Here is a 27670-nt window from a genome sequence, read left to right as displayed (position 1 = left end):
ATGCTTTGTCAAAGGAGCACATGGGTGCCAAAAGTCCTGTTGGTGGGAGCCATGTTGCGGATCACTGCTATAAACAAAGTTCTCCCCATCCCCATTCTTTGACGCTACTATGCTGGTTTTTGCTTCATCACTTTTTTCAAAACTCTATGACGGAGACATTAGAACAAGGATATATTATAGTTTGTATGCCTTTAGAAAAGTATTTGATGTACATTCTAGTATAAGAAAATCCCCGTACCATCATTTAAACATGTGTGTGTGTGCATGTGTGCACACATACACACAGACAACATCTACCACTGTTGTTTTACTTGTTGACATTTGGTTTATATGTACTAGGTAATGTATGTGAGTTGAGTGCCATCAAGTTGATTCTGACTTATAATGACCTTATTAGTTAATGCACTCCCAAACATCCTATTGTTAACAGCCATTCTCAGGTCCTGAAAACTGAGGGCCATGACTTTTGAGTCAATCCATCTCATGTTGGATCTTCCTCTTTTCCTGATGCCTTCAGCTCTTCTTAGCTTCATTGTCTTTTCTAATGTGTCTTGACCTCTCATACCAAAGCATGATAGCCTCTGTTTAGTAATTATAGTTTCTTAAATTGCTTTTGTTTTTTAATTGTATTAATCAGCTCCATTATTTTCCTGCAACAGAACTTTGCGTAACCTTGTCAAACAGGACTGTGCATGCAATTCTCTGGGCAGTGAAACTGCAACCCCTATTAGGAGTAATTTCAGTAGTTTTGGTCATCCCTCCTAAAGTGTTCTACTCTGTTGTACTACTGTTTAGTTACTATAGAGTTCTTCCATGCTTTCCCTATATTTGGCTGCTATCCTAGTTGTCTGGAGGACATGGCACCATCCATATTGCTACATGAAACATAAATGTCAAGTGCAGACTTTTTCAGAAGATTACATATCCATGTCTGTTTTTTATAACTATACAAAAATTGACACTGCTGCAGTCAAAAGGGGGGAGGGGTTTCAGATGAGTATAACATCTTACCATATTGCCACGTGAAACATAAATGTCAACTGTAGACTTTTTGAGAAGATTATATATCCATCAAAAACATTTGAGAGCTGTTTCATAGGATTTTTTTTTTTTACAATATAGGTTGCCAGGCCTTAACTCTCCTCATTTATCTGGGTTTGTGACTGGCTTGCTCAGGTGTGCATGGCTGTTTTTTTTTTTTTTACAGCTAGACAAAAAAGTTGACACTGCTACAATCGAAAGGAAGGAAGGAAAGGTTTCATATGAATGCTCGGATCCAGTGGTTTTTACATTGAAGTCCCAAGAAAAATCACACCATTCTTCATCCATTGACTTTACTAGGCTTAGAGGGGTGTAACGATGCATAAAATAGCATTGCCAGAGTCCTAAAAGAGGCCAGTGGAAAGGTAGAAGAAACATAGGAGCCTTTTCAAGTATTATATGGCAGTCATTCCCTGTAGCCTATCCAGATGTGATAGCCCAGCCTAGCTTGATTTTATCAGATCTCGGAAGCAAGGTCGGCCCTGGACTACATTTGAAAGGGAGACCATCAGGGAAGTCTGGGGACATTATGTGGAGGCAGGCAATGGCAAACTATCTCTGAGGCCTCCGACCTTGAAAATGCTATGGGCTTGCCATAAATCAGCTGGGAACTGATGGCCAAATTCTGTACCAATATTTCCTGCAGCGTGTGAAGTCTAAAAGGCTTATGTTGTTCCTTAATAAACTGGTTGTATACCTTAGGTTTGAGCATTTGGACTGAGAATGAGAAATAGAATCTGCCCTTTGTATTTTTTGAGAGAAATACTAGCCAACCCCAGATGCAGGTAGCTGCAGCAATGACAATTGTCCTGCAAGGTAGGAAATCACACTGATTTCTTGTTGTGGGTTCCGGTGTGTGTGTGTGTGTGTGTGTGTGTGCCACAAGACTTTGAAATACCTGTCTTAAGTAACCTATGGAAAAACAATACTCAGGAAGTTGAAGGGAAGTAGTTTTTTGTGGAATAGTAAAAACCAGTTGGCACGAGAGTGCCAAAAAGCCTCCTGCATGTGTAGCAAGAGATAGGAAACACAGTAAAACTGCAATTAACCTAGGTTATGGGTGTCATTGAAAATTATCATATAAAATACCCCTAGTACAAAATACAGCATTGGTGCCTCTAATTAAAGAGGCCGTAATTTCATTCTGGCTGGCATTCTCAGCAGCTTACTCTGAAATTGCATTCCTGGAGCATTTTTGGGATTGACAACAGTGCGGCAACACCTGCTTGCTCAGGGCTCCATGTGTGCACCAGAGCTTTGCCTAGCATGACTCCATCTAAACGACAAAGATGGTTTTCAAGCCACTCTAAGGAGACATAGCACAGAAAGTGGTTGGAAAGTAAAAATGTTTCAGGTATCCCATATCCCAAAAAAGCTCCAGCATCATTACATTGGTCAGTTATTTATAAGGTCAATTTTAATCACCATTACTATATCTGCGAACATTCAAATGTGATGAAAGTCCACTTGAAAGTTGAACATTCATCCCAATTTATACCTCACGGTAGTGCTTTAGATGTTTCCCAGGCAGTTTAGAAAGATGTCATCAGCAAATAGTAAAAAGAAAGCAAATAATGAACTACCAGGTGATCAGTAGGGTGGCCAGCTGCTGACTGCAAAATACTCAAGGTTTGGAGGTAGTTCCTGGGGATGGCAGAGTTGGAGGAGGGGAGGAAGATCTGCAGGGATGTGATGCCCTGTGTAGCTGCTCTTCTATTTTGCCTAAACCCTGTGTTACACCATATAGTCTACCTCCCCAAAGCTGCCAGTTCTTCCAGAGGAGCTCAGTTGTAATTCCAGGAGAACTCTAGGCACCACCTGGAGGTTGGTAACCCAGGTGACCAGCAAATCAAAAGGGTTTTTTCGTTATTGACATTAAATGGATTTTTGGTAAACCGCCTTGATACTTTTAAACGTGGGATATAAATAGGGATGACAATATGTTTTTACAAATGGCTTCTTATCACAGTTTATTTAAAACATTTTGGTCTGTTTCTTTATAAGGTAAAGGTAAAGGTATCCCCCGTGCAAGCACCAAGTCATGTCTGACCCTTGGGGTGACGCCCTCTAGCGTTTTCATGGCAGACTCAATACGGGGTGGTTTGCCAGTGCCTTCCCCAGTCATTACTGTTTTACCCCCCCCCCCCGCAAGCTGGGTACTCATTTTACCGACCTCGGAAGGATGGAAGGCTGAGTCAACCTTGAGCCGGCTGCTGGGATCAAACTCCCAGCCTCATGGGCAAAGCTTTCAGACGGCTGCCTTACCACTCTGCGCCACAAGAGGCTCTTCTGTTTCTTTATAGCACCCTGGAAATACTTACAATAATTGAACAGCTAAACACAAAGCACTAAAAAGCAGCCAATAACAAATAAAAAGCCCCACCCCATCCCTGCATAAATACCCCAAAAGAGATAAAAGACTTGTTGTTTTTTTCATTCAGGTGTATATATTTTATATGCAGTCTGTGTTGTATTTATATAGACAATTTAGATACATGTCGAAATTACCTGTAACATTTATGCTGTCTTGATGAAAAAACGAAAAAGCATACATTATACAGAAAAAATTCAGTAAGGAGAGAGAACAGCATGACAATAAAGAATCACTTTCATTAGGAAAAAGCAACATTGAATGAGGGATTTTTGGGTTATGATCCAAAATTAATCTGTATATATTGAATTGGATGAATTAATTAAACTGGCCCATGTTCTGTCAGTCTAATCTGCCCCACAGTGTTGTTGTCACACTATAATGAATGACCTGGTCACTATTTGTGTTATGTTGACACACACAATAAAAGAAACTCAGAGTCATATTAGCAATCCCAAAGATTTTTGCATATTTATGTTGGGATGACTGCTCGGCTTGAACTCTGAGTTCATTGGGACAAAGTTCCAAGCTTATTGTCAAAGCTTTAGATCCAGACAAATCCCCTGAACCATTGCAGTTTGTATTAGTTTAAAACTTACTATGTGTGACCTTACATATATTGATAACAATTGATATGGGGGATATCCTAAATACAGAATTTTAAAGACTTTAGAGAAGCAAATATTTGTTATCAACTCTTCTGTGCCAACTATGGGCCACAGACAGATTTAATGGTGCTGAGACAATCAGTTCCAGCTTCAGAAACTTTCTTACTATTTGGCACTATTTTCATAGGAATCTCTAGTCTGATGAAACTGTTACTCCCAGTTCAACACTTAACCTGTCTTTATTAATTGTACCTGATAGTGTTATTTTAAGGTCTGGCAGTGCTTCCTTAAAACTGTATCATGTTCTTTTGATCAGTTCTCTAATGTCAGAGTGATTTACCGATGCTAGTAAGTGTCTTGAGAATACAAATTTAAGCTTTATTTCAAGTGACTCATTGCCAGAGAATAACGAAGAATAATTGGTACATGTTTTTGGAACCTGGTAGTGCTGTTTTTAAATGAAATGTCATGCTACAATCTCAATTACATTGATGAGCTCCCAATCAATTTGAAGAACAAGGATTAGCAAATGCATTCAAGATGCATTTATTTGATGGCCATCCATGTGTCCTGAGTTAACTAATTCATCTTTACCTTCAGCAAGACAATTCTTCTTTTACCCTTAAGTACATTTCCCCCCTCATGGGGGGAAAAGGCCAGCCTGGCACTCGTGTAGCAGCAGGGCTAATTCCCACTTCCACATGACGTTGGTGTTGGCCTGGCCTGGGCCTGGCCCGAATCAGACCCTCCATTGCCCTGTAGCATATTTCTGCATTCCCTTTTTCACCATGGGCACCAACAGGGCCTAGCTGAGGCTAGGCCTGTGTGGAAGGAAAAAAGTCGGGCCTTCCAGGCCGGGCTCTTCCCCCTCGTACGGCATTCTGGAAGGGACAAACAATGCCCCAGTCAGCTGTATGGTGCTTTGTAGCGGTGTGGAACTGACTGGGGCATTTAAATTTTTTTCATGAAGGTGGGATTGTGCTGCAACCTCCATGAAAATACCTCCTTACCGCCTCAAAGAGCAGCAGAACCTTTCCCCGCAGATGCCTCATGTGGAGGCAATAATCCCAGGGCAGGGCAGGCCAGGCCTGGCAGGGATAATCATCCCTTGTGAGGATCTGGGAAGTGGCAGAGCAAAGTGCCCTGTTGCAAGCACCTGGCGGCAGCCTGGTGCAACTACTTCTGTTCTGAATACTTTTGGTGGCCCCTAATAATCTGGTCAAAAGTAACTTTCTGATTTTCCAGGTAATATTTCAGTTTTTCTCAAACACTAGGCAAAATAGTTTCTTTTGATGCAGCAGATTCTTTTCTTTTTATTAGACTTTATATTCCTATCTGAAGCAGTTACTTAAAGAGAATTGATTTACTATAACTTCTAGTTGTTTGCATCTTGTGAACTTTTCAATTTGTTAAGCTCTAGCTTTTGTAAGCCCTAGGGTACTGAAATCGGAAAGTCCCAGGCCTTTATGGCAGAAGAAGACTTTATGATAGAACAATATTAAACTAGGTTTCCCCTCTCCCTTCCTATTTTGGAACAACTGGAAAGAATGAGAGAAGGAGCTTCACTGACAATATAATGATAATGCATGAAATGAAGAGTAAAAAAAATAGATTATGCTATTTATATTTTTAAATTACAGAGTAGTTGAGAATCCTTTAAGTATGCTTGGACACAGCCAGAGCTGAATAGACTGGTTCAGTGTAACCCAAAACTAAACATGCAAATAACTGAGAACATGCCTAATAATGCTCTGAAAACATCCCTGAAGATACCTGTTCATATTAAGTGCCTCTAAGGTTCTTGCCGGTAGAAACTGGGATAGGTTACCTCCTTCCTTAGCAACTGTTACCACCATGGGGCAAACACCAAATCCATCTCACCAACTGGTTGGGTCCTAGTCCTGTCCGCTATTACTGGAGCCACAGGAAGAGGGATGAAAGGGAAGCTCTCCATGTGCTTATCGCTGCTGCAGTGATACTTGTAGGGTTGCCACCTCTGGGCTGGGAAATACCTGGGGATTTGGGGGGGGGGTGAGCTGGGCAGGGATTGGGGAGGAAAAAAACCTCAGCAGGATATAATGCCATATAGTAGGGGTGGCCACACTGTGGCTCTCCAGATATCCATAGGCTACAGTTCCCACAAGCCCCTGCCAATAAAAATAAATCATGCTGACCTGGGCTCATGGTAATTGTAGTTTATGGACACCTGGAGAGCTACAGTGTGGCTACCCCATAGAGTCTACCCCCCAAAGCATCCATTTTCTCCAAAGAGATAGATGGTTCTCAAGTGGAGATCACTTGTAATAGGGGGGAGATCCCCAGATGCCCCTTGGAGGTTGCCAGCCTTAGGTAGCTGTAATCTTCTGTTGACAGTAGTTCTTCTTTTTGGCATGTTATTTCCAGATCCTCAGTGAACATGCAACCAAGAACATGAGCAGCATTAAAAGTGTTGACAGTGAAGTAGTGTTTGTCTTTTCTTTGTGCTTGTGTGAAATGATCTGGCAAAATAGATGCTGTAAAATTAATGTGGTATTTTTTCCTCGGTGTCTCCTTTCCAAAATGATAAATGTCCTTGGGTTGTGGCAGGGTGTTTCGCCAAATGCTGATTCTACTAACAAAAGGAACTGGTGTTTTGATTCTGTTGTAATGCAGGATATTGGAGGTTTCTTAGACTATAGCGACTTGGTCTTACAGACTTCTGAATATTCAGTTAGCAGAAAATCTGACAGATTCTGAGATAAACTGTGGCCTGTGGTTTTCATTATTTTCTGTGCTGCTTCAAAACCATTATTTACTGTGACATCAGAGTCTTTCTTTTTGTCCCTTTGGTAGTATAAATGTAAGTAACCTATAAGAGTTTTGTGTGTGTGTGTCTACTTAATTCCATACAGGCTCTGAATGGATATACATGTAATTAAAATACAAATGATTAATAGAGAAAATATAATGTATAACCTTATATCTCTTAAAATGTAAGTGATCAGACAGGACAGTGTAAAAGCTGTTTAATCAAATCTTAGCTTATGAGGAACTCCGAAGAAGAAGAGCTGATTGCTGGCTTTTTACTACACAAAGGCGTTTCAAAACAGCTTACACTTGCCTATCCTTCCTCTCCCAACTTTAAGTGAGACTGGGGAAGCTTGGAGAGAACAGTGACTCAGCTGGCTACATGTGAAGGAATGGGGAATCAAAACCAGTTAGAGGCTGCTACTTTTTATCATTATACCAAACTGGCTTTCAAAGACAAGAAGATTCAAGCACACAAGCCCTACCTGGCTTCCATATGAACCCTGAATCTTTTACAGTGTTAGCAGAAGAATCAAGGATGGGTGCCTCACTCGCTGTACTCATCATAGTCCAGTCTTTGCTGCACTGTGGTTACATCATTGTAGATGGCCAGAGCATACTATTGAAACCATGTGGGGCCATGTAAACAAAACAAAGAATTTTAAATCGTAGCTGAAAGCAAAAGGAACCCAATGCTTGCTGGAAAAGAGCTGGTATTGTGTGCCTGAGTGGAAACCCTGGTAGTGCATCTACCTATTGTATGTACACCCAGGAATGATAACACACAAGCCAGTTGGCTTAAAAGAAGGTGATCTGCAATAAGAATGTATTTAACAATGTTTCCCCCTTCTACTGTGGTTATCTCAAAATCAAAATTCCTACTTAGCCTTAATGTGACTAGCGAATCCTACATTGTTTAGCAGGGTTGCTAGTCTTCAGGTGGGGCCTGGAGAACTCCCAGAATCACAACTGATCTCCAGAATGAAGTGATTAGAGATATCCAGGTTTCAGTTCCCTTGGAGAAATGAGTACTTTCGAGTCTGGACTTTATGACATCACATTCCTGCTGAGCACCTTCTCCAGTCGTCACCACCAGGCATTTCCTGATCCGGAATTGGCAACTCTAGTTTTTATATCTGAGGTGTGTGTGATGATGCTCTGCTAAAAGGCAGAGGCTACCTGCTTTTGCCTCTTTTACTTGGCTGTGATGCAGATGTGCCTAGCTTGGTCTACCCAGTGTAACTTTGTGTTCCATTCCGTAAAAAGGGAAAGTGGACTTTTGCAGGTACAACTCAGCTCACCAGAATTCAAATTGCAGTTTGGGGGTTCCAGCAGATCCATTTACTCTAGTCAGTCTGAAAGAGAAGGAGATTAAAATGACCTATTTCTGAAAATGGACTTTTAATGGGCAATGTTTAATGCAAATCAGCCATAAATCTACAAACATTCATGATGCAGTGTATTGAAAAAACTGTATCTGACTGAAAATGCTTAAGGTAAAGGTAAAGGTATCCCCTGTGCAAGCACCGAGTCATGTCTGACCCTTGGGGTGACGCCCTCCAGCGTTTTCATGGCAGACTCAATATGGGGTGGTTTGCCAGTGCCTTCCCCAGTCATTACCGTTTACCCCCCAACAAGCTGGGTACTCATTTTACCGACCTCGGAAGGATGGAAGGCTGAGTCAACCTTGAGCCGGCTGCTGGGATTGAACTCCCAGCCTCATGGGCAAAGCTTTCAGATGGCTGCCTTACCACTCTGCGCCACAAGAGGCTCATGAAAATGCTTATAGGTGTTCAAAAAAATGAATCAGTTCATTTCACAAATCTAGTTGACAGTGTTCTAACTGAAAGAGGCTGTTGGTTGGATTTTTTTTAAAGCCTGGTATGTTATGAAACTTCACAGAATGCTAAGGTCAGTTGTTAAGGAAATCCCTTATCAGAATTGAATACATATTGCCAGAAACAAACATTTCAGGAAATTGCCTTTTACTTCCTGACCTATAGGTGTAATGAACAGGGCAGTAGTTCTTAAAAGATAGTCATTTCAGATTTGAACTTCTTCTACAAAACTTGGTGCTTCCAGGAAACTTTCAGCTTTTAATGAAATTGATTCTCCTGAAGTGCTTTCCATCTCCTCGGTTATTTCAGTGTATTCAGTAATGCCACCTCTTTCAGTTGGTATTTTCTTTGACACACAGCCTCGGTGAAAAGCATAGTTTCATTTCCAGGCAATATAAGTGACCAATCTGAGGATATGGATGAGGTCAAAATAAAGACTGCAGACTAGTAATATTCTCCATGTTTGTTTTCTTCATGTTTTACTTTGACTTCAGTAATGGAATATTGATATTCTCAACTTATGACAGTATTGGCAGTAGTCTGTTTCTATGACCTTTCATTTCCTCTAATAAAATCAAATAGCTATTGATCTTTGTTATGTCAGATTATAGATAATTTAGGGAAGGAATAGTCACAAAGCTGGCTGACTGTTCGCAATGAAATTGGTGAATGTGCTAGTTGAGAAAAGGGTTTTTTTCTTGCAAAAGAGCCAATTTAATGCAGCTCTTTGAGGCATGCAGGCAGGACAAAATGAATTATGGTTTTAGGGGATAATCTAGGCACCAGTTGAAACTTTGTTTTTGTTCATGTGCATTTTTATGCATTATATGTACTGTTGGGAACACCAGTCTATTGAAGAACCTGGAAGAAATATTAATTCTGTGTTCTTAGATTCTCAATAATGTCATAATCTTATGAAATTCAGGAATTGATAAAGTTCATGGAGTGGGGCTCTCTGACAGTGTTTCTAGTTATTATTGTTGTTGTTGTTAGATTTATTTCCCGCCACTCCCTGTAGGCTCATGGCAGGTAACAGTAGTCTTATCCCCATTAAAATATCCATTAAAAGACTTTAAAACAATCTCAACATGGCAGAAAAACTCTCATTATTCCTACCCCCTGCTATCAGATCGGCAGGGAGGATGGGGAGGAGATCTAACCTGCTAGACCCCGGGGGGGGGGTACTGACTCTCATTCGCTGGCCCCAGCCTCAACCAAAAAACTGGCAAAAGAGCTCCATTTTGCAGGCCCTGCGGAAAGCTGGCAAATCCTGCAGGGCCCACAGCTCACCCGGGAGCTCATTCCACCAGGTAGGGGCCAGGACCGAAAAGGCCCTGGCCCTGGTTGAGGCCAGGCACACTTCTATAGGGCCGGGAATGACCAGTTGACTTGGGGGAGCAGTAATGTGGGAGGTAAACAACGGTTTAAACAACAGGTAAGAACAGGTAAACAACTTCTACACATGGAACATTCTGTTTGTGAAACATCAAAACTAAGGAAACCCAGTGCTGTTTCAATGCTGAAAAATAACTGGGCAGAAGGAGTCCTTCCTCCTGCCACAGCAGTACTTCAAGACCAAAGGGATCACATTTTTAAAAGCAGATATTCTCTGTAGTAAGGCAAGGACAGATGCCATTTGACAGATGGCAAGGAATGGATGGTGCTGTCATTTTCTGTGATGTCATGTCACTTCTGAGGAAAACCAGAAAAGATGTCATGTTGCTCTGGAACTTACCAGAAACTCTGAGGTAAAACTTTGGACTTTCCAATGATTCCTACAGGGACGTGAGATCACTTATGAATTTCCTCTGGAAGACCCATTATGCACGGGGGGAATAACGCACCTTCGGGGTGGAATGGCGGCGACTAAAATCACGGATAACGCACAGTGCCGGCTGCAACCGGCCGCAGATTCGGTGCATGCTGCTGAAAAAGCCGCGTTAGCGAAACGCAGAAGAAAGCGCAGCTACCGGGTGACCGGGGCGCAACCAGAATCGGCGCCGGGATCGCCGCGTGCATAATTGGTTACTCTGGGTTTTGCAGCTGTCGCGCCCCATCCCATGCATAACCGGTGTGCTTCGTGTCTTCCCCCTCCGCTTTTTCCATGTGACCTGAAATCACCGTTTCGGCGGCTGTGCATAATGGGCCGAACTGATGTCATATTGTGTGTGACTATCACAATTTAATTTTTTTTTCACCTGCCACTTACAGGCAAGAATCAAGGGTTGCAGGCAGGAGATCTGTTGTCATAGCTGAGTTCTGGCAGCTCTATCCGCGGCAGCTGTGTGGCTGCAGGGAAAGAGTTGGCTCTGGGGAACTGAGATACAACTTTTTGAAAGTGAGCATTTTGGCCCTTTGGTATGTTAGATAGGGAGTCCAAGCTGATGGGAAAAAGAATATTCTCTTCCAAGCCATGAGCACAAGCCTAATAGTGCCATTGCTGAATGGACCAGTAAAAGAATGACAGTGACCTTGTCCTCAAGATCCAGCTTGTAGAGTTATGAGGGGGAATGAGAGGGAAGCCTGAAATCAATGGGTTTAATGATTATAATAATAGAATTTTAAAAAGAATGTTAAACCATCACTACTCTTCTATGTAAGAGTGCTAGATTCAAATCTCAGAGACCAACAGATTTTCAAGCTTTGGAGAGTCAAAGGTCCCTTAGTCATAAATGAGCTATAATGGAGATTTCTGAGTCCTTCTATCCCAGTCAGAAAGTGGAAAAGTGGCAAAGATGGCATTCAGGATGCAGAGGCACAATGCACATTGTGCCTCTTCATTTTGAATTTTCTTATACCCTGAAAATCTTTAGTCTCTAAAATGCAACTGGACTCAAATCAACATGATCAACATGGCTACCATCTAAAATTATGTAGGGATATTGCCATATCTAGCCTGTTTGGCCCCCAGGAGAGGGCGGTATATAAATTAAAATAAATAAAAAAAAAATAAGAACGGGTAGGCTTGGTCTTGTAGGAGAAGGTGATGCAGAAGGTGGAGCTTGGGGCATGGGATGTGCCTCACCTCTGATTCCTGGGGGAATACGCCACTCCTTTCTGTCTTCTGTCTGAGCCTGAAATTCTGGTGGGGAAGGAGGCCCAGCATGAATGACACTGCTCTTGGTTTTTTCTCCTCTTCAGAGGTAGGCAAGGTGTGGTCCTATGTTTGCTAGCCAGCCCTGTATGAGGCACTTTGGAGTGTAGCTTTCCAAGGATGGCTGTGAGCCAGGAGTAACCTCTGTTACCTCTGCAGTGTCCTGGGCCCCCCCACTCCCCAGGACAGCCAGCTGCTGCTCACCGGCAGGGATGGAGCAAGGGCGTGGGTGGCATGGCTATCCTCCTGCAGCCCCCATAAGTGACAGGTATGAGCCCTAATCACCATATCCTGGCTACACTACCATGTAGGGGCTGATACATGTGAAAACAATTCACTCTGTATCCTAAATACAAATATTGCTGCTTCTTGTGAGGATACTCTTATGTCATGGTTTTGAAAATGATTCAATATCCTTTATTTTTAGTCTGGTCCTGGTAGGGTCCCTAGATCATACATTTGACAGCCCTGTTTTATGTTGTGTGAATAGCTAGTGTATTTTACAATGTTGTATGATGTTTCTGCATATTAAAGAATTTTATGATGGTTTCCCTGTATGGGGAATGAAATGCTCTGTAACAGTATTATTTTAGAAGGCATGATAATTTTATGTATTACAGTGTATATCCAGCTATAAGCTAGTAGCTATTCAGATGTATTGAATGTTTTGTTCCTGTTACAGAAATATAAAGAATACGAGAAGGATGTCACTGTTGAAGAAATTGATGGCCTTCAGCTTGTGAAGAAACTAGCAAAGAATATGGAGGAGATGTTTCATAAAAAGTCTGAAGCTGTAAGGGTAGGTAGTGGATATTTCCTTTTTATCTTTCAGGCGGTCATTCTAATACAATGCACCATCTGTTTATGACCCTAACTCTGAGTTTGATTACATGGAACTAGAAATGCAGAAGGGCATCTGCATGTATGGCGAGTATGAAAAACAGTTTTCCAAAAGGGAGTATCTAAAAAACTCATAAATATTTGAGTCACGGGGAAAATATTTGTCTTTTGATTTCAGAAGCCTATGCATTTCAAATTCCTGTGCTTTATTTGGAGAGAATGCCTTCATGTAACACATTGCAGTTAACTCTCCTGCAGTACACTTATGCTACATGCCACACAGTGTACTGGACCCTATAAATGAGTCCTATATATGTTATGTGTCACCTTTATATAAAAATGTCATTATTATTGCAAAGTGCATGTTGAATAGACGCACAATTTAAATGCCACTGCAAATATGTGGAATCCAAGAATTAAACCACTGTTGACTTCCTATATATTTGCCATAATATAGTTTGTGTTAATGTGTGTAACATATGGATAGCTCCAAAGCATCAGTCTCCACTGGGAAGTTGTTTGCAGAAATTTGGGGTTATACTTGGAATAGTCTGAGCACTTATAGTAGACTCCTCCATGGAAATTCCTTTTCTGGAGTTTGTCTCCAGAGGTGATTGACTTGGAGCATTCATCTGCTGATCCCTTGGGAGGATCTGACTGGAAGGGTAGAAATACCACTGCCTGAGAAATTTGGAGAATCAGGGTGCCTGATGGCAAACACTCGACATGGAACAAATAGATGGGGGGGGGGGAAGGGGTGCTGTAATGCCTGATAATGTTAGAATTATGTTACCATTCTAGGAAATCACTATATTGACCAGAAACAATGATACTGACAGACATTTTTGCCTAGGGAAATTCTAATTCCTAGTTCCTGCAGCTGGCCCTGGAGGTGGAGTGTAGTTGAGGTGTCCTTGATGTGTCCTTTTGGGACGGACAAGAATCCTAGTACCATATGAATCAAGTCTATTTTCTTCAAATACTGCAGCCACCATCACGATTCTTCTCCCACATGTTGTACCATGTGCAGAGCTGGTGATCAATGATGTCAGTCACATATAAAGACTAGTGGAGCTCAGCCACTGCAGTCCGATTGTTGCTGCACTTCAGGGTCACTGGACTGTATCGCCATGTAGTTTAGTGGAAGCAGCAAGAGTTTGCCAGCTACTATCAACAAGCAGCAATCTGTTCTGCGGGAGTGTGGAGGAAAGAGAGCAGCACTGTGTGTTTTCCTTCAATTAAAGCACAGTCATTTATGTAATATGAATTGTCTAACAAACGTGTAAGGTGTTTCAAAATATTTTGGCTGCTAGACAACATGGTGCTGTTTGAGAAGGAAAAACATTGCATTCTTTTGTGCAATAATTCTACCTACCTCTTTAACAGAGAATGGGTGGTATATAATTAATTGCAGATTTCTGGGGGGATATGAAGTGCTCCGTGGCCAACTAGCTACCTATTGAAGATCAAATATATAACAACAAGCATCCGTGAAGAATGCAAAACAAAACAGAAAAACATTCACATTAGACACCATTCAAGGGCAGCACCATAAAAACATGTTAAAGTAGTCTAATCTATGTGATATCAGGATATGCATCACAATGGCAACATCTTTTTTCCCCCATGTAAGGCTGCAGTTGGCTCAAAGGCAAAGTGAATATTGTCCTGGCCACCACTGCACCTGCTTTTCCAGGATGAGTCCCTGACCCAGCTGCACCTCCAAGCTATGAACTTGGGAGAGTAGAATTCTACACCAAACAGGCAATACCTCAGTTCAGATTAACCATGATGATCGAGAGTTAATACCAAGGAGTGTTCCTGTTCCAATCACTACAGCCATACAAGCTCTTTGAATCAATGCTTCAGGGTACTGATCAACTTCAGTGTTTTCAGAGTATCTGCTTTTCCTGCACTGTTACCACCATCCCAAGTAGGACTCTAGTGTAGTGGTTTGATTCCCCACTCCTCCACATGAAACCAGTTGGGTGAACTTGGGCCAGTCATTGTTCCCTCACAGCTGTTCTTGAGAGTAGTTCTTTCAGAACTCTCTCAGTCCTACATACATCACAGGTTATCTGTTGTGGGGAGACTGTTAACCGCTTTGGGATTTGTTTGGGTAGTGAAAATCAGGGTTTTTTTTTTAATCTCTTCTTCTTTTGTAAGTCTTCTAGACCTGAGGAGTGAAGTGGATGGGGATAAAACTCAACCCAGACTAGCCAATAAAATTCATGAGGTAAAAATTTCCCGCTAGGTCCCCAAAGATAACCAGAGCTAGGCCATCATCCCAGTTAGTGGAACTGAGGGTGGATGCTGTGTGCAGCACACCAAGGTGTTTTCAGCTCAGTTTTCATTGCTCTTCATTCCCAGGGAGGAATTGCCAGTCTTACTTGCTTTCCAGGCTCTCTTATTTGTTCACACTGCATTCCATCTTTTGTGTGTATGTGTGGATTCCAGACCCCTGCCCTTTCTGTGAAGCCAAGCAGAGAATATAAGAAGGAAGAACGCATGTTTCCTATTTGCCCTGCCCGTATTGTGACCCCTTCCTGCCCCGATTCATGTGCTGGTGAAATGAGGCTTTACCAGCACAAAACGCATGCAGTACAAGATGCTTCAAAATACAATATTCATATAGTGTTTCTTTTCTAAAGATATTACTAATACAAGCGATTCTCCAGCAGCTAATTATGTGCAAATAATCATCTACATTAACATGACATTTTTCGTTGAGACAGCTGCTGTAACAGAGGAGCACACTATTACTTCCGTTTCAAAAACAGCCTAGCTTTTTGGTAGAAATATTAATCAGCAGCAATGGTCATAGTATTTGAAAATCAGTAAAAATGAACAAATTAGAGATACATTTAATTGAGAAGCTGTTTAGTCTAGCGTGCACACTTTTAGATCAGAAAATTCAGAAGGCAGCTGCACATGATATGTCTATGATAGAATGTGAGAACCTTGTATTCTTAGAATCTTTATGGTCATGATGTTATGTGGATATTTGATTTATTTAGCAAATAAAACAGAAAAAGAAACTTTGATGTGTAAGTGAAGCTCAGAGTTAGTCTAAAACAGGGGTAGTCAAACTACGGCCCTCCAGATGTCCATGGACTACAATTCCCATGAGCCCCTGCCAGCAAACGTTACCAGGGGCTCATGAGAATTGTAGTCCATGGACATCTGGAGGGCCACAGATTGACTACCCCTGCTCTAAAACTTTATTTTTCCAAAATGGCCTCCATTTAATTCTGCAAGCAGTTATTTCTGGATTAGTCAAAAGCTACTAAAGAGTTCAATCTCCTTTAATGTGACACATTTGTTTCCTTCTTTGGAAGGTACTTCCTATTTTCTTTGAAAAAGCTTTGGGTTGCATCAGTTTTTAAGGTTCACTTTAGAAGCTATGTGAGCTTTTCTCTCTTTTTCTTTTCTCTTTTAACTAACTTGCTGGGCATTAAGTTTGGAACCCGTGGGATGCTGGAGGGAATGGGATGGGATAGCCTGATCCCATCAAATCTCAGAAGCTAAGCAGCATTGGTAAACGGGTGTCCTCTAAGGAAGGCAGCCCCTATGTTATGATAATGAGAGAGCATGGGCAAACATTTGTGCTCTTTATGAAGACTTAATTGAACTGGCCACTGCAGACTCTGGGAGGCAGAGCTCTGTTCCCTTAGAACCCTTCCCCAGGGACACTGTTCATATCAGCATAATTCCATTTATCATGACACAGCCACCTCTGATTTGATTCTCAGTTGTCTTGAAAGGCTCTTGCGGGGGCTGGGGTCACCTTAAGTTGCTTGCAACTTGACATCACATACATACTTGGTTGCTAGAAGCCTGTTTTTTTCTTTTTTCTTTTTTCTAGGAAATTAATGTGCATGTCCACTTCCATCCCCCCCCCCCCGAAATCCAGCCTCTTCACATCAGCATTTTCCAAAATATTATATAGTTGCATCTATCATTTCGTCGCTCTATAAAACAAACTCCTTAATTAGTTTGCAACAACCAAAAATACATTGCAGTAACCTGAAATGAAACCAGCATTTGTTGTTATCAAAAGAAGTTCAGGCACATGTTGTCTAGTCCATTAAATAATGTGTTATTTTACAGATGAAGAGAACATTCCATCTGCCACAATGGCCTACATGGCAGGAAAAGAAATGGTCATTTTGCTTTATTATGTGACATGTAAAAAGCGACATAAAGGAAAGAAACAAGAGAGGGTTATATAAGGTCTTCTGCCAAATGAAGTATAGCCAATGTCGTTGTTAAAAAATATTCACTCAGGTTTTCCCCCCCTGAAACATGCTGTGTTTTTAGCCACAGTTTATATTCATCTAATAAAAATGCTTTTAAAGCTGGTAGCTTGATCTACAGTGATAATGCTAGAATGAAAAGACTTTCTGCATACATACAGCATGTCTCCCCCACTCCCGTTATTTTAGTATTGTGCCATACCAACAATATTGTGAGAGAAGATTTTCTTTCCTTTTATTGAGGGTTTCTGTGCGCTTCTCTCTTCTTCTGGCTACCTGGTGTTCACTGCAGAATGGATTCCCATTATAGATGTACTATGGAAAGTAATTGCTGTTGTACCGTAATTCAATTTCAACACATTCACGCGTCGGTAAACCAGCAAGGTTTATCAGGAGAAAACAGGAACATTAAAGCTTTTTATCATGAAATTCCATATGTAGAGACACCCCCCCCCCAAGAGCAGCATATCAGTATTTGCATTTTAGAAACACTGCTGGTGGAAAAGAAAATTTTCCTTCCAGTTTTCTTTTTTTTTTTACAGCAATCTAGACAAATCAGAGCAGTCATTAGAATGATATTGTTTAGGTTTGTCAAATATAACGCCATACATGTGTGGGAAATAAGTGTTGGTGTAACCCTCAAATTCTGCCTGCTTCCTATTATGGCAATTCTCAGGTCCAACCAGTTTTCTAGAATTAGGATGTCCAGTGTATGGTACTTTTGTTGACTGAACAATAGAGAATTTGAACAGGAAAGATGGAAACTGGGGAATGATTCAGTGGAAGGGTTCAGAGTGCTGGAAGTGTACAATTTCACTTTATTCATCAGTTTAAAATTGTTGATGGCATCTCTTTATGAATGAGGAAAATAACATGCTTCTAGTTTACCACTCCATAAGTTGCGTTAGTCTTTAACCACCCTCATTGTGAATAGGGTTGGGCACTTCGGTGTCCGAAGTGGTTGTTCGTGCCTGAAACAGCCAGTGCCGTGTTGCCGGGGGGGGGGCAAGGCGTGGGCAGCAGCACGCCGGTCTGCACACACATACAGGCACAGAGCTCTGTGCTTGCGTGTGTGCACCCGCTGGTGCGCCGCCGCCCACACCTCCCCCCCTGTGATGTGCTGCAGGCTGCCTCGGGTGCGAACAGCTGCTTCAGTTGCCAAAGCGCCCAACGCTAATTGTGAGCATAGCAGTATGGCTCAAGGATAATTCGTTTGAATTAAATGACCACACAGCTAGTATACATGCCATAGTGTAATGCTGTTGTGCATAATCAAGATTCCCTGTACTGAATTAATTGTTTGTAAACTGTTCAGTCCTGGTCTTAGAAGGGACCTATGGGACAAGATGAAGTTCTTGTATGGTGGTAAGAGATTTCGAAGGTGGTAGTAGGCGTCACTAAATAAATAGATTTAGTTGTACATGAGTTAGAATACCTTGGACTCATCAGAGACAATTTTCTCTAAACAGTCAGATAGATGAGTTGTTATCACTGTTATTCAGAGCATTTATATGTCACTTGTCATAAATGTATTTCCAAGTCAGGACCCTCCTCCTTAGAATAAAGAGCCCCTTTAAAATGACAATTTTTCCTTTTGTTGTCTATGAACATTGAATTTTATGCCAACAGGGGTTTTCTGAGTCTGAATCCCTTTAAAACTTGAATTCCCACATCCCCCTTGGCCACTGGCTAGGGATGGCAGGGGGTGGGAAGTAGGATTGTCAGATTCAGAGTGGTAAATTCCTGGAAATTTGGGGATGAAGCCTCATGAAAATGCAGTCCCCTTTGCAAAAGAGTTCTTCTCTCCCTCTCCCTCTCCCTCTCCCTCTCCCTCTCCCTCTCCCTCTCCCTCTCCCTCTCCCTCTCCCTCTCCCTCTCCCTCTCCCTCTCCCTCTCCCTCTCCCTCTCCCTCTCCCTCTCCCTCTCCCTCTCCTCCCTCTCCCTCTCCCTCTCCCTCTCCCTCTCCCAAATATGTCACAGTGTTGCTGTTTACGTGGAGAAATAACCCAACCCAGCCAAGCCCAGTTCATGGGTGACAATGGAGGCCTTTCAGTGGTTGCTAGAAAGGAACCACCAGAAGCTGAAATAAAAATAGAAACTCACTAGCATTTTTCCCCTTACAAAGGAAGCCTTTTTTTTGCGGGGGGACAATGCAAGTACATTGTAATGTTATTGGGCATGCACATAAAAAAAGAGAGGCTGTGTTAATGATTAAGTGTATGATGGGAGGTGGCATGGGCCCTGTTCAAAGTAAATGTGGAACTCATTAGGCCGGTCTGATCCTGGCTTAAATGCCCTATTATGGAATGAATGCTGCAAACTTGAAGCATAAGATGGGGTTTCAACTCAACATTAAAATGAGGTAAGTCTATACTGCAGAAATGGTCACAGTGATCTTTTCACACGGTATCTGATGTCTCTGCTAATGTGTCGGACATTTACCTGAGCTGAAGTCTTCATGACTTTCTAATGTTTGCTGGTATTTAGCTGTCTTTATGAAACTAAGCAGATCTTTGCATTTCTCTCCTACCAGTACCCTCATCACCACAGGCTATTTCCACCAGTGGGGACATTTCTTTTGGCTATGCGCTGTTAATGGGAGGTTCACATGATACTTGGAACTAGGTTTTATTTGAAATCTCCCACAGCTATCTCCTGACTTCAGGCACTTTAAGACCTCCTGCTGGAGGTTGGCATTCTCTGAATAAAGAATGCCCTTCACCCATCTCTATAACATTTTTTATTCTGCACTTCCTTCCAGGAGCTCAGGGTGGCCTACTTGGCTCTTCTTTCCCTTTATCCTCTGAATAACTTGATGAAGTTGGTTAGGATGACAGGGACTGACTGGCCCAAGGCGAATTCATGACTTAGTGGGGATTTGAGCCCTAATGTTAGCCATGGAATTACAAAAAACATTCTTGCAACAGAAATTGATAGGGTCAACTCCACCAGAGTCCTTATGTTTCTAATGTTTGGTCTGTTTTTGTTTTTTTAAAGAATAAAAAACTATTCACACACTCGATTCGATTTTCTTTCAACTGCACAATGCAAAGCTTTCCCTTCCTGTAGCAATGTTACATAACTGAAATCTTATAAGTATTACCTAAAAAGTTTTAAAACATTACATTTAGGATAGTGAGAGTTAAGAGAAAATCACTTAAAATAAAATGTCATTTATAATTGCCTTCCCCATACATAGCCTATATTTTATTACCTGGTCTTTTTATTCTTTTGAGAAGGATCTCCTGTCACTTGGTCAAGGCTGGAGTGTAAATAACATCACCCTTGAGATGAAAAACAAATTCTGTAATAATTCAAGTCTCTGCTCTTTCGCACAAATAAACTTTTTGTGTGTATCTGTGAAAACAAATGATATATCCAAGCAAGGAGAATGCAGTAGCTTGCATTAATATACCTTTTTTAAAAGGAGTAATTACTACATATTGTATTTACATTATAGGTAGAGCCTCCAGAATTTTCCATGGAAGCTGTGTTCCTTCATAACCTATAGTCTGCAGCTCCTGGAATATCTAGAATTAAGCTGCAGTAAACCCACTATCAGTACCAAAGTATTTTAATTAATTAAAACATTGCTATGTGTCTTTCCTTGTGGTTTATGTCAGGGTGCAAAAAATGTAACACTGGCAGATCTGTAGGAAATTCAGGCAGCTTCCCTGAGCCTGAGAGTCATTTGACTTTTGCCGTTCTCTGTAATGCTCCAGACCAACATAACTGTATGTAATTAAACCTTTAGACCTTTTTCTAGCCTTCAGACACGGAGATATGAAAATGTGAAAGAAATTTATAGAATTTTTTGGAGCAAAGGCATGTAAAATGGGCTGTGGGAGGAATGAAATTATGGTGAATCAACCAAATCTTGCTATAAATAGGTTGAACTGACAGAAGAAAGACATAATAAAAAAGCTGGGTATAATTGTATTAATTACCACCAACAAATGAAAGGGTTTTTATTCAGTATTTCTGTGACATGTCTTGTTGCTTCCTTGTGTTATGATTTTCTTTATTCACACTTTGACCAATCATAGAAATAAATTTGGGTAATCCCCAAACCTAAGAACTATTTCCTTGGGCATTCTGAAGAAATGGGGCTTCCAAACCATGAACTACTCATGCTTCTGAATAATTTCTTCTAATCCGGATCCCCCTTTTTGTGAAATTTTTGTGCTTCACAATATATTTTCAGTATGTTGATTCTAGGGAGGACTTCTTTCTTCTTCAAAAGTGCCAGGCCTTACGTGGTCTGGGACCTGCATATCTGAGGGACTGCCACTCTGTAGACACCCCCAAAAGATCTCTTCACTAAGCAAATTCCAACCTGCTGGTGATCCCTGGCCCCAAAGAGGTATGCCTGGTCTTGACCAGAGCCAGGGCCTTCTCAGCCCTGGCTCTAGCCTGTTGGAATGAGCTGCCAGCAGAGAAATAGGCCTTTATGGAATTTCCAAAGGGCCTGCAGCACAATGTTCTTCCACTAGCATTTGGTTGAGAGCCAGGGTCATACCTCTAACATCTTTATGGGCCCTCTGCTTAACCCATATCCAGACTGTTGGTCCCCATTTTGAGCCAGGCCATACAGTAGGACATCACAACTTGCGCACCTAGCTCACTAGGGTATGTTTTTGGACTTATAGCATTACTAGAAAATAAGCCCACTGTACTCTAGATACAGCGGGCACTAGCGGCTCGTCCTGGCCCCCCCACCCCGCGTGGCCTACCTGGAGGAAATGTTGGCGCTGGAGCAGAAGGCGAGGGGGGCCGGAGTCCAAGCGGGTCTGTGTGCGGGCGGGGTGGGCACAGAGGCCACTGGCGGCTCCGCTGCCACCGCCGACTCTGCCGCGCCCATCCTGGGTGCGCGGCAAGGCTGCAACCTGCCGTCGGAAAGGTGAGGCAGGTAATGGCGGCGGGCGGGCGAATATGCAGGGACTGGAAGGGGGCGGATCGGGAGGTGTGAAGTGCCTCCCGATTAGTCAGTCCGGTGGCAAGGAACCAATTGTGAGCCACGCTGTGCACAGCTCGCAATTGGTCCCTTGCTGCCGGACTGACAATCGGAGGACTCGTGCCTGCCGATTGGCCCCTTCGATTGTAAGTCCGGGGGAAGGGGCCTATCGGCACCCTTCCTCATCCCGGACAGGGCCCGCCCTCGGGGCCCTTACTGTTTTATTTAATCCGCTCCGCTAGGAGCGGCTAAAGATTGAAACTGGTTTTTAGTGTGCATTTTTGTCATTTTATATAAATTTGTCTTCAGTCTTTTTTTATACACTGATGTTAAGCCACCCTAAAACCATATTGGAGAGGAGCAGCCTAAAAGCATATTAAACAAAGAACAAATAAGGTTGTTCTGATTTCTACCAATTCCCCCATTCCTCTATAGACCCCACTAGGTTGTTCCTGAAGGTCCACTTTCTCTTTCTCTGGCTGAATGAGGATCAGGACTGGGAGAGTGTGAGTAAACGTGCTGATCTTCAGTACCAATGAGTATTGTCACAGAAAAATCTCCATTCCTAGGCCAGCCTTTCTCAACATTTTTACCATTGGGAACCCCTGAAACATTCTTCAGGCTTTGAGAAACCCCGGAAGTGATATCAGTAGGCCACACTTCCCTGTCACACCCCCAGAAGTCATATGCCAGCAGAAGCAACATCACCCAGACACTCCCACTGGAAGTGTCATCAGCAGACTATTCCAACAGCACAGAAAGTGACAACACAGAAATATTTTCCGATGATTTGTGAATATAACCATACTGGGCCAGGCTTCATGAAACTGAAACAAGCCACTATGGTTCTGCACCATGGCTGGCTGGGCTCATCACAAACAACTTCCTACCCTGCATGGCTCTCAATTTTTTTCAAATGAAGACTTACAATGGGTTGCCTGGGCATGCAGTGAGGGGAACTGCCTTGCCTGGAAAACAGTTCAGTCTCCATCCCTTGCCCTCCTGCAGCCATGCCAGGAAGGGGGTAACTGTGGCACTTCCCCTTCAATTTCTCCAAGAGCATCTGAAAGGGGCCAGGATTGTGCCTAAGAAAGTACAGCACAGCCCTCCATCTTCCCCTGAAGGTGGAGCGACTGCAGTGCAGATGAGGCTGGGGGAAGAGAGCACTCTATTGTATTATCTTGTTGTAGCACACTCATTTCTACTTTGCAAGATCTGGCTGAACTAGGTACAAGGAACGGAAGAGAGAAAGGCTACTGTTATAGGAAGCAAACCCAGTTAGCAGGCTGCAGGCCAATAGTGTAGCAGCAATAAGCAGGGTTCTTGCTTCATTGCTGGATTAGTTGTTGGGGTTTAGCATAATCTGTTAGGCAAGTATGCTTCAGACTCAGAGAAAGGGAAATCTGTTGAGTGCCTTTTACTGTGCTCAGACTTCCCTGTGCCCTTAGGGAAGTGGTTTTCAACCTTGGGGTTGGGACTCCTTTGGGGGTCGAAAAACCCTTTCAGAGGGACCGCGGCAGGGCAAGCAGCTTGGCCGGGGGGTGGGAGGAGGGTGAGATAGAGCATTTGTCTGCCTGGAGCAGCAGAAAAGAGCAAGATCCGCATGGTGGAACAAGAAGCACAACTGAACTGAGAAACCCCAGAAAAAAAAAAAAACAGCTTATATACAATCATGAACAATGGATCTTCATACCATTGGTCAGTTTCGGTTTAATTTCTAACTGTATTAAAGGGTTGCGGCATTAAGCAAGAAAGAACTTCATTAAAGTCAATGGAAAGATATTTGGCTTAAGTGTGACACTGGCTGCAAGGGCCCTCCAGTTGACTGCCCCCCCTGAATTTTGTCCCCCCAATACTCCTCTGTCTGTAGCCCTGCATGGTGGTAGAAAATTTGAGGGCAAATTTTGAAAGTAGAGTGGGCAGCCTGGGCTTAGTTTGCTGTTATCTAGTGATCAAAGGATTTTGTATTATGTCCTTCCTTCTCATAGTTGAGCAAGGCTTAGATGCCACATACTCTCGCTTTCTTCTTCCTTCAGCGTAGAATTCCACCTGACAGATGTGTGTAGTTCCTATTAATACTAATATAAAAGTTGCTTGATTAATAGAACTCCATAAAATTCCAAAGGCAGAGTCAGGCTTTCATTCCTTTTAATGTCTCAACTTTTAAAATAATCCTGGCTACTGTTCATTAAAGATTTCTGCCTGTTCAAATCTACAAAGCTACAGGGAAGAGGCAGAGAGTTGAGAAATTACCAAACAGTGTATGAAAAGATTATGAAGGTTTTCATCTGTAGTAAAGCAAAAACAAGTCAAAAATGCTTCAAGCTGCCCCATTTTGTGTTTATATATGCTTATCTACAGTTACAGGCAGGCATGGGAAGGAAAATCCGAGTCACTGTTTGAAATTAGTACATTTCCAGACTTTCCTGAAGACATTGATAAAATTTTATAAAGTGAATACCATATATACTCGCATATAATCCAACCTGCATATAAGCCGAGGCACCTAATTTTACCACAAAACCTGGCCAAACTTATTGACTTGCATATAAACCGAGAGTTGGAAATGCAGCAACTACTGGTAAATTGACAGGGTGGCCTAACCACTTAATCTATGCTCCATCATCACAGGCTCTCCCATCCAGCCTCCTCCCCCCCAACAAATACAGGAAAGTCAAGAGGATGAATAGCTGCTGGTTTTTGTATCCCGCTTTTCACTAACCAAAGGAGTCTCAAAGTGGCTTACAACTGCCTTCCCTTTTTCTCTTGATGCCAGACACCCTGAGAGAGCGCTGACAGAACTGCTCTGTGAGAACAGCTCTAGCAGGAGAACCAAACAGTGCCCCCCCCAGGCCAGCAAACCAGAACAGAACAATAGTACCCACCCACAGAAACCAAAAGAATAGTTTGGAAGAAGTCATTAGGACAAGAAGGGGGAAAAAAAGTCAAACCATTGATGTCCTACAAGCTGCCAGATTTCAAGATCTTTACAGAACGCAATGGTTGGCTGGGAGCAACTTGCTCACTTGCAAAAAACTCAGCTGCCAAGAGCAATGCTACGATTGACTGGCTGGGAGTAGGCTGTTATTTCAAGTACATGCGTATAAGCCGAGGATGGCTTTTTAGTGCTAAAAACAGTGCTGGAAAACTCAGCTTAATCTGTGAGTATATGTGAATAAATCATCTGCATTTATTTTCATTTGAATAATAATGTAAAATAAGTGGGAGATCCATGAAGAAACCATGTAGGAGATCCATGAAGAAACCATGTAGGAGATCCATGAAGAAACCATCTAACACCCAGTAAGCTTCATCTTACCACTACCCCTTCCTTCCTTTCTTCATTTCTCCATTGCATTGTCCTCCTGCTTAGTCTCCTACCACCTGCTACCACCACATGTTTCAGTAACTTTGATTGTTGTTGTGCAAGCCACCTGAAAATGGCCCCCATGCTCACGTGATGTCATAGAAAACCTTCTCCCTGCTGCCTCCCCACCAAAAGATCTTTTTTTAGAATCATAGAGTTGAAAGGGGCCATACAGGCCATCTAGTCCAACCCCCTGCTCAACGCAGGTTCACCCAAAGCATCCTAAAACATCCAAGAAAAGTGTGTATCCAACCTTTGCTTGAAGACTGCCTGTGAGAGGGAGCTCGCCACCTCCTTAGGCAGCCTATTCCACTGCTGAACTACTCTGACTGTGAAATTTTTTTCCTGATGTCTAACCTATATCGTTGTACATGTAGTTCAAACCCATTACTATGTGTCCTTTCCTCTGCAGCCAACGGAAACAGCATCCTGCCCTCCTCTAAGTGACAACCTTTCAAATACTTAGAGAGGTCTATCATGTCCCCTCTCAACCTCCTTTTCTCCAGGCTGAACATTCCCAAGTCCCTCAACCTATCTTCATAGGGCTTGGTCCCTTCGCCCCAGATCATCTTTGTCACTCTCCTCTGTACCCTTTCAATTTTATCCACGTCCTTCTTGAAGTGAGGCCTCCAGAACTGCACACAGTATTTTATTATTATTATTAATTATTATATAATTAATTATGATATAATTATTATTAATTATTACTATTATTATTATTATTATTATTATTATATACTAGTCTGTAGCTTCCCAGATCATTCTTCCTCCCTTTTTTGAAGATCGGAATGACGTTTGCTCTCTTTCATTCCTCCGGGACATCTCCAGTCCTTAAAGAGTTCCCAAAGATGATGGACAAGGGTTCTGCAAGTTCTCCGGAAAGTTCTTTAAGCACTCTCGGGTGCATTTCATCCGGCCCAGGGGATTTGAACTCATCCAGTGCAGCTAAATGCCTCTCGACAACCTCTCTGTCCAGGTTAACTTGCCACCCAGACGCTATCCCTTGGCTACTGCCATCTCTAACTGTGCCTAAACCCTTTGACCTGTGGGAAAAATAGATGTAAAATAGGTGCTGAGTCTTTCTGCTTACTCTGCATCCTCCATTAGAATTTGTCCATCTGCACCCAACAGTGGGCCTATTGCCTCCTTTACTTTATGTTTGCTCCTCACATAACTGAAAAATCTTTTCTTGTTACAATGGGCTTTCCTGGCCAATCTTAGCTCACTCTCAGCTTTGGCCTGTCTGATGATTTTCTTTAAATTGCATTGTTTGTCATGTCAATAGCTGAAAGGATTAAAACACTCTCCCCTCTGAAAGACCAGGCTACATCCTGAGCTGTAGAATCTTGGCTGTTCTGTCTCATCACCAGCCAAAAGAGTGTCCGATCACTCTGATTAGATCTCATGTTCACTTGATTGGATTTTGTTATTTATAAACTGTTGTCAAATGACTTTAACTGTGTCTTGTACTCTTTGGCTTTCATAAAGAGGCAATTATTGCTCTGTATATTCCATGAATATATGCACTCTTGTATAACTACAGCTGCAATCCTAAACGTGCTTCCTAGAGATCAGGCCCATTGAAATAAGCAGGACTAACTTCTGAGTACATGCTCTTCTGATTGCATTGAGAATAATTCATGAGATGAAGTGGGGTTTGGACCATGATAAATTATGCTATAAAATATTAGAAGATTTTATGCTCCACTTTTCACTGTTTAGAGGAGTCCCAAAGTGGCTTACGGGCACCTTTCCTTTCTTCTCCCAACAACAAGCACCCTGTGAGGCAAGTGAGGCTGACAGAGCTCCAACTGCTCTGAGATCAGCCTTAAGAGAACTGTGACTAGCCCAAGGTCACCAAAATGGTTGCATGTGGGGGAGTGGGGAATCAAATCTGTTCTTTAGAGGCAGCTGCTCTTAACCACAACACCATATAGGTGTCAGGCCTCTAGGCAAAGCAGAGAGAGGCATGCTGTCAGCTGAATAGCCTTGAAGGGAGCATGCAAAGCATAGTTACAGAACAGGAGCCTGACGTCAGTATATGAAAATCAGTCACTCACAGAAACCAAGGCAAGAAGAAAGTCTGTAGTTAAAGGTCAGTCAGGGAGGCAGAGTCTGAGAAGAGCAGGATCAAGGCCAGAGAGGTACAGATCCCTTAAGCCATTGCCAGGACAATTGGCTTCTGCTTCTGACCTCTTTTTAAGCCTGATGCCCAGCTAACCACAAACTGCTGACTCATTATTCAGTCTGAACTCCACAAAGACTCTTGGAGCAGGTTCTGCCCTGAACTGTTAGGATCCTTAGGCAGTCCAGGTGCTTCTGGGATTGAGTCTATTGGCAGGGGCCGATTCTGGCAAGACTCAGATATTTCTCTTCCTCACATCAGACCGGATTGCGGCTGGCTGGGGCATGACAGTTAGCTCTTAAGTCAGTCTGTCTGTGATTTCAATGTCCTCAGGATTCGGTTTGGTTTTTTCTTCCTGTCATGTATGACAGTCTGCTTAGTAAAAGGAA

General features: G+C 42.5%; 1 protein-coding gene and 1 long non-coding RNA gene across 5 annotated transcripts in view; one reads left to right on the top strand and one right to left on the bottom strand.

Moving 5' to 3' along the window:
* The window catches only part of CACNA2D3 (calcium voltage-gated channel auxiliary subunit alpha2delta 3), a 774612-nt gene that overhangs the window by 179469 nt on the left and 567473 nt on the right, over nt 1-27670 (top strand). For all 4 annotated transcript variants that reach the window (XR_013229020.1, XM_077325515.1, XM_077325514.1 and 1 more), the window contains one exon: nt 12422-12538. Coding sequence is in view for 3 of the 4 variants with exons in the window: in XM_077325515.1 (XP_077181630.1) it covers nt 12422-12538 (117 nt within the window). In the remaining variant the exon portion in view is untranslated. The remainder of the gene's footprint in view (nt 1-12421; nt 12539-27670) is intronic.
* LOC143831935 (uncharacterized) lies at nt 8128-27242 on the bottom strand. The gene is made up of 3 exons (XR_013229021.1): nt 27217-27242; nt 13955-14035; nt 8128-8162 (listed from the first exon to the last, which is right to left on the bottom strand). It is a non-coding gene; the product is annotated as an uncharacterized LOC143831935 (long non-coding RNA).

This window comes from Paroedura picta, chromosome 3 (genome assembly GCF_049243985.1).
Source record: "Paroedura picta isolate Pp20150507F chromosome 3, Ppicta_v3.0, whole genome shotgun sequence".
In the NCBI taxonomy this organism is placed as follows: Eukaryota; Metazoa; Chordata; class Lepidosauria; order Squamata; family Gekkonidae; genus Paroedura; species Paroedura picta.
This window is presented reverse-complemented; position numbering and strand designations above follow the sequence as displayed.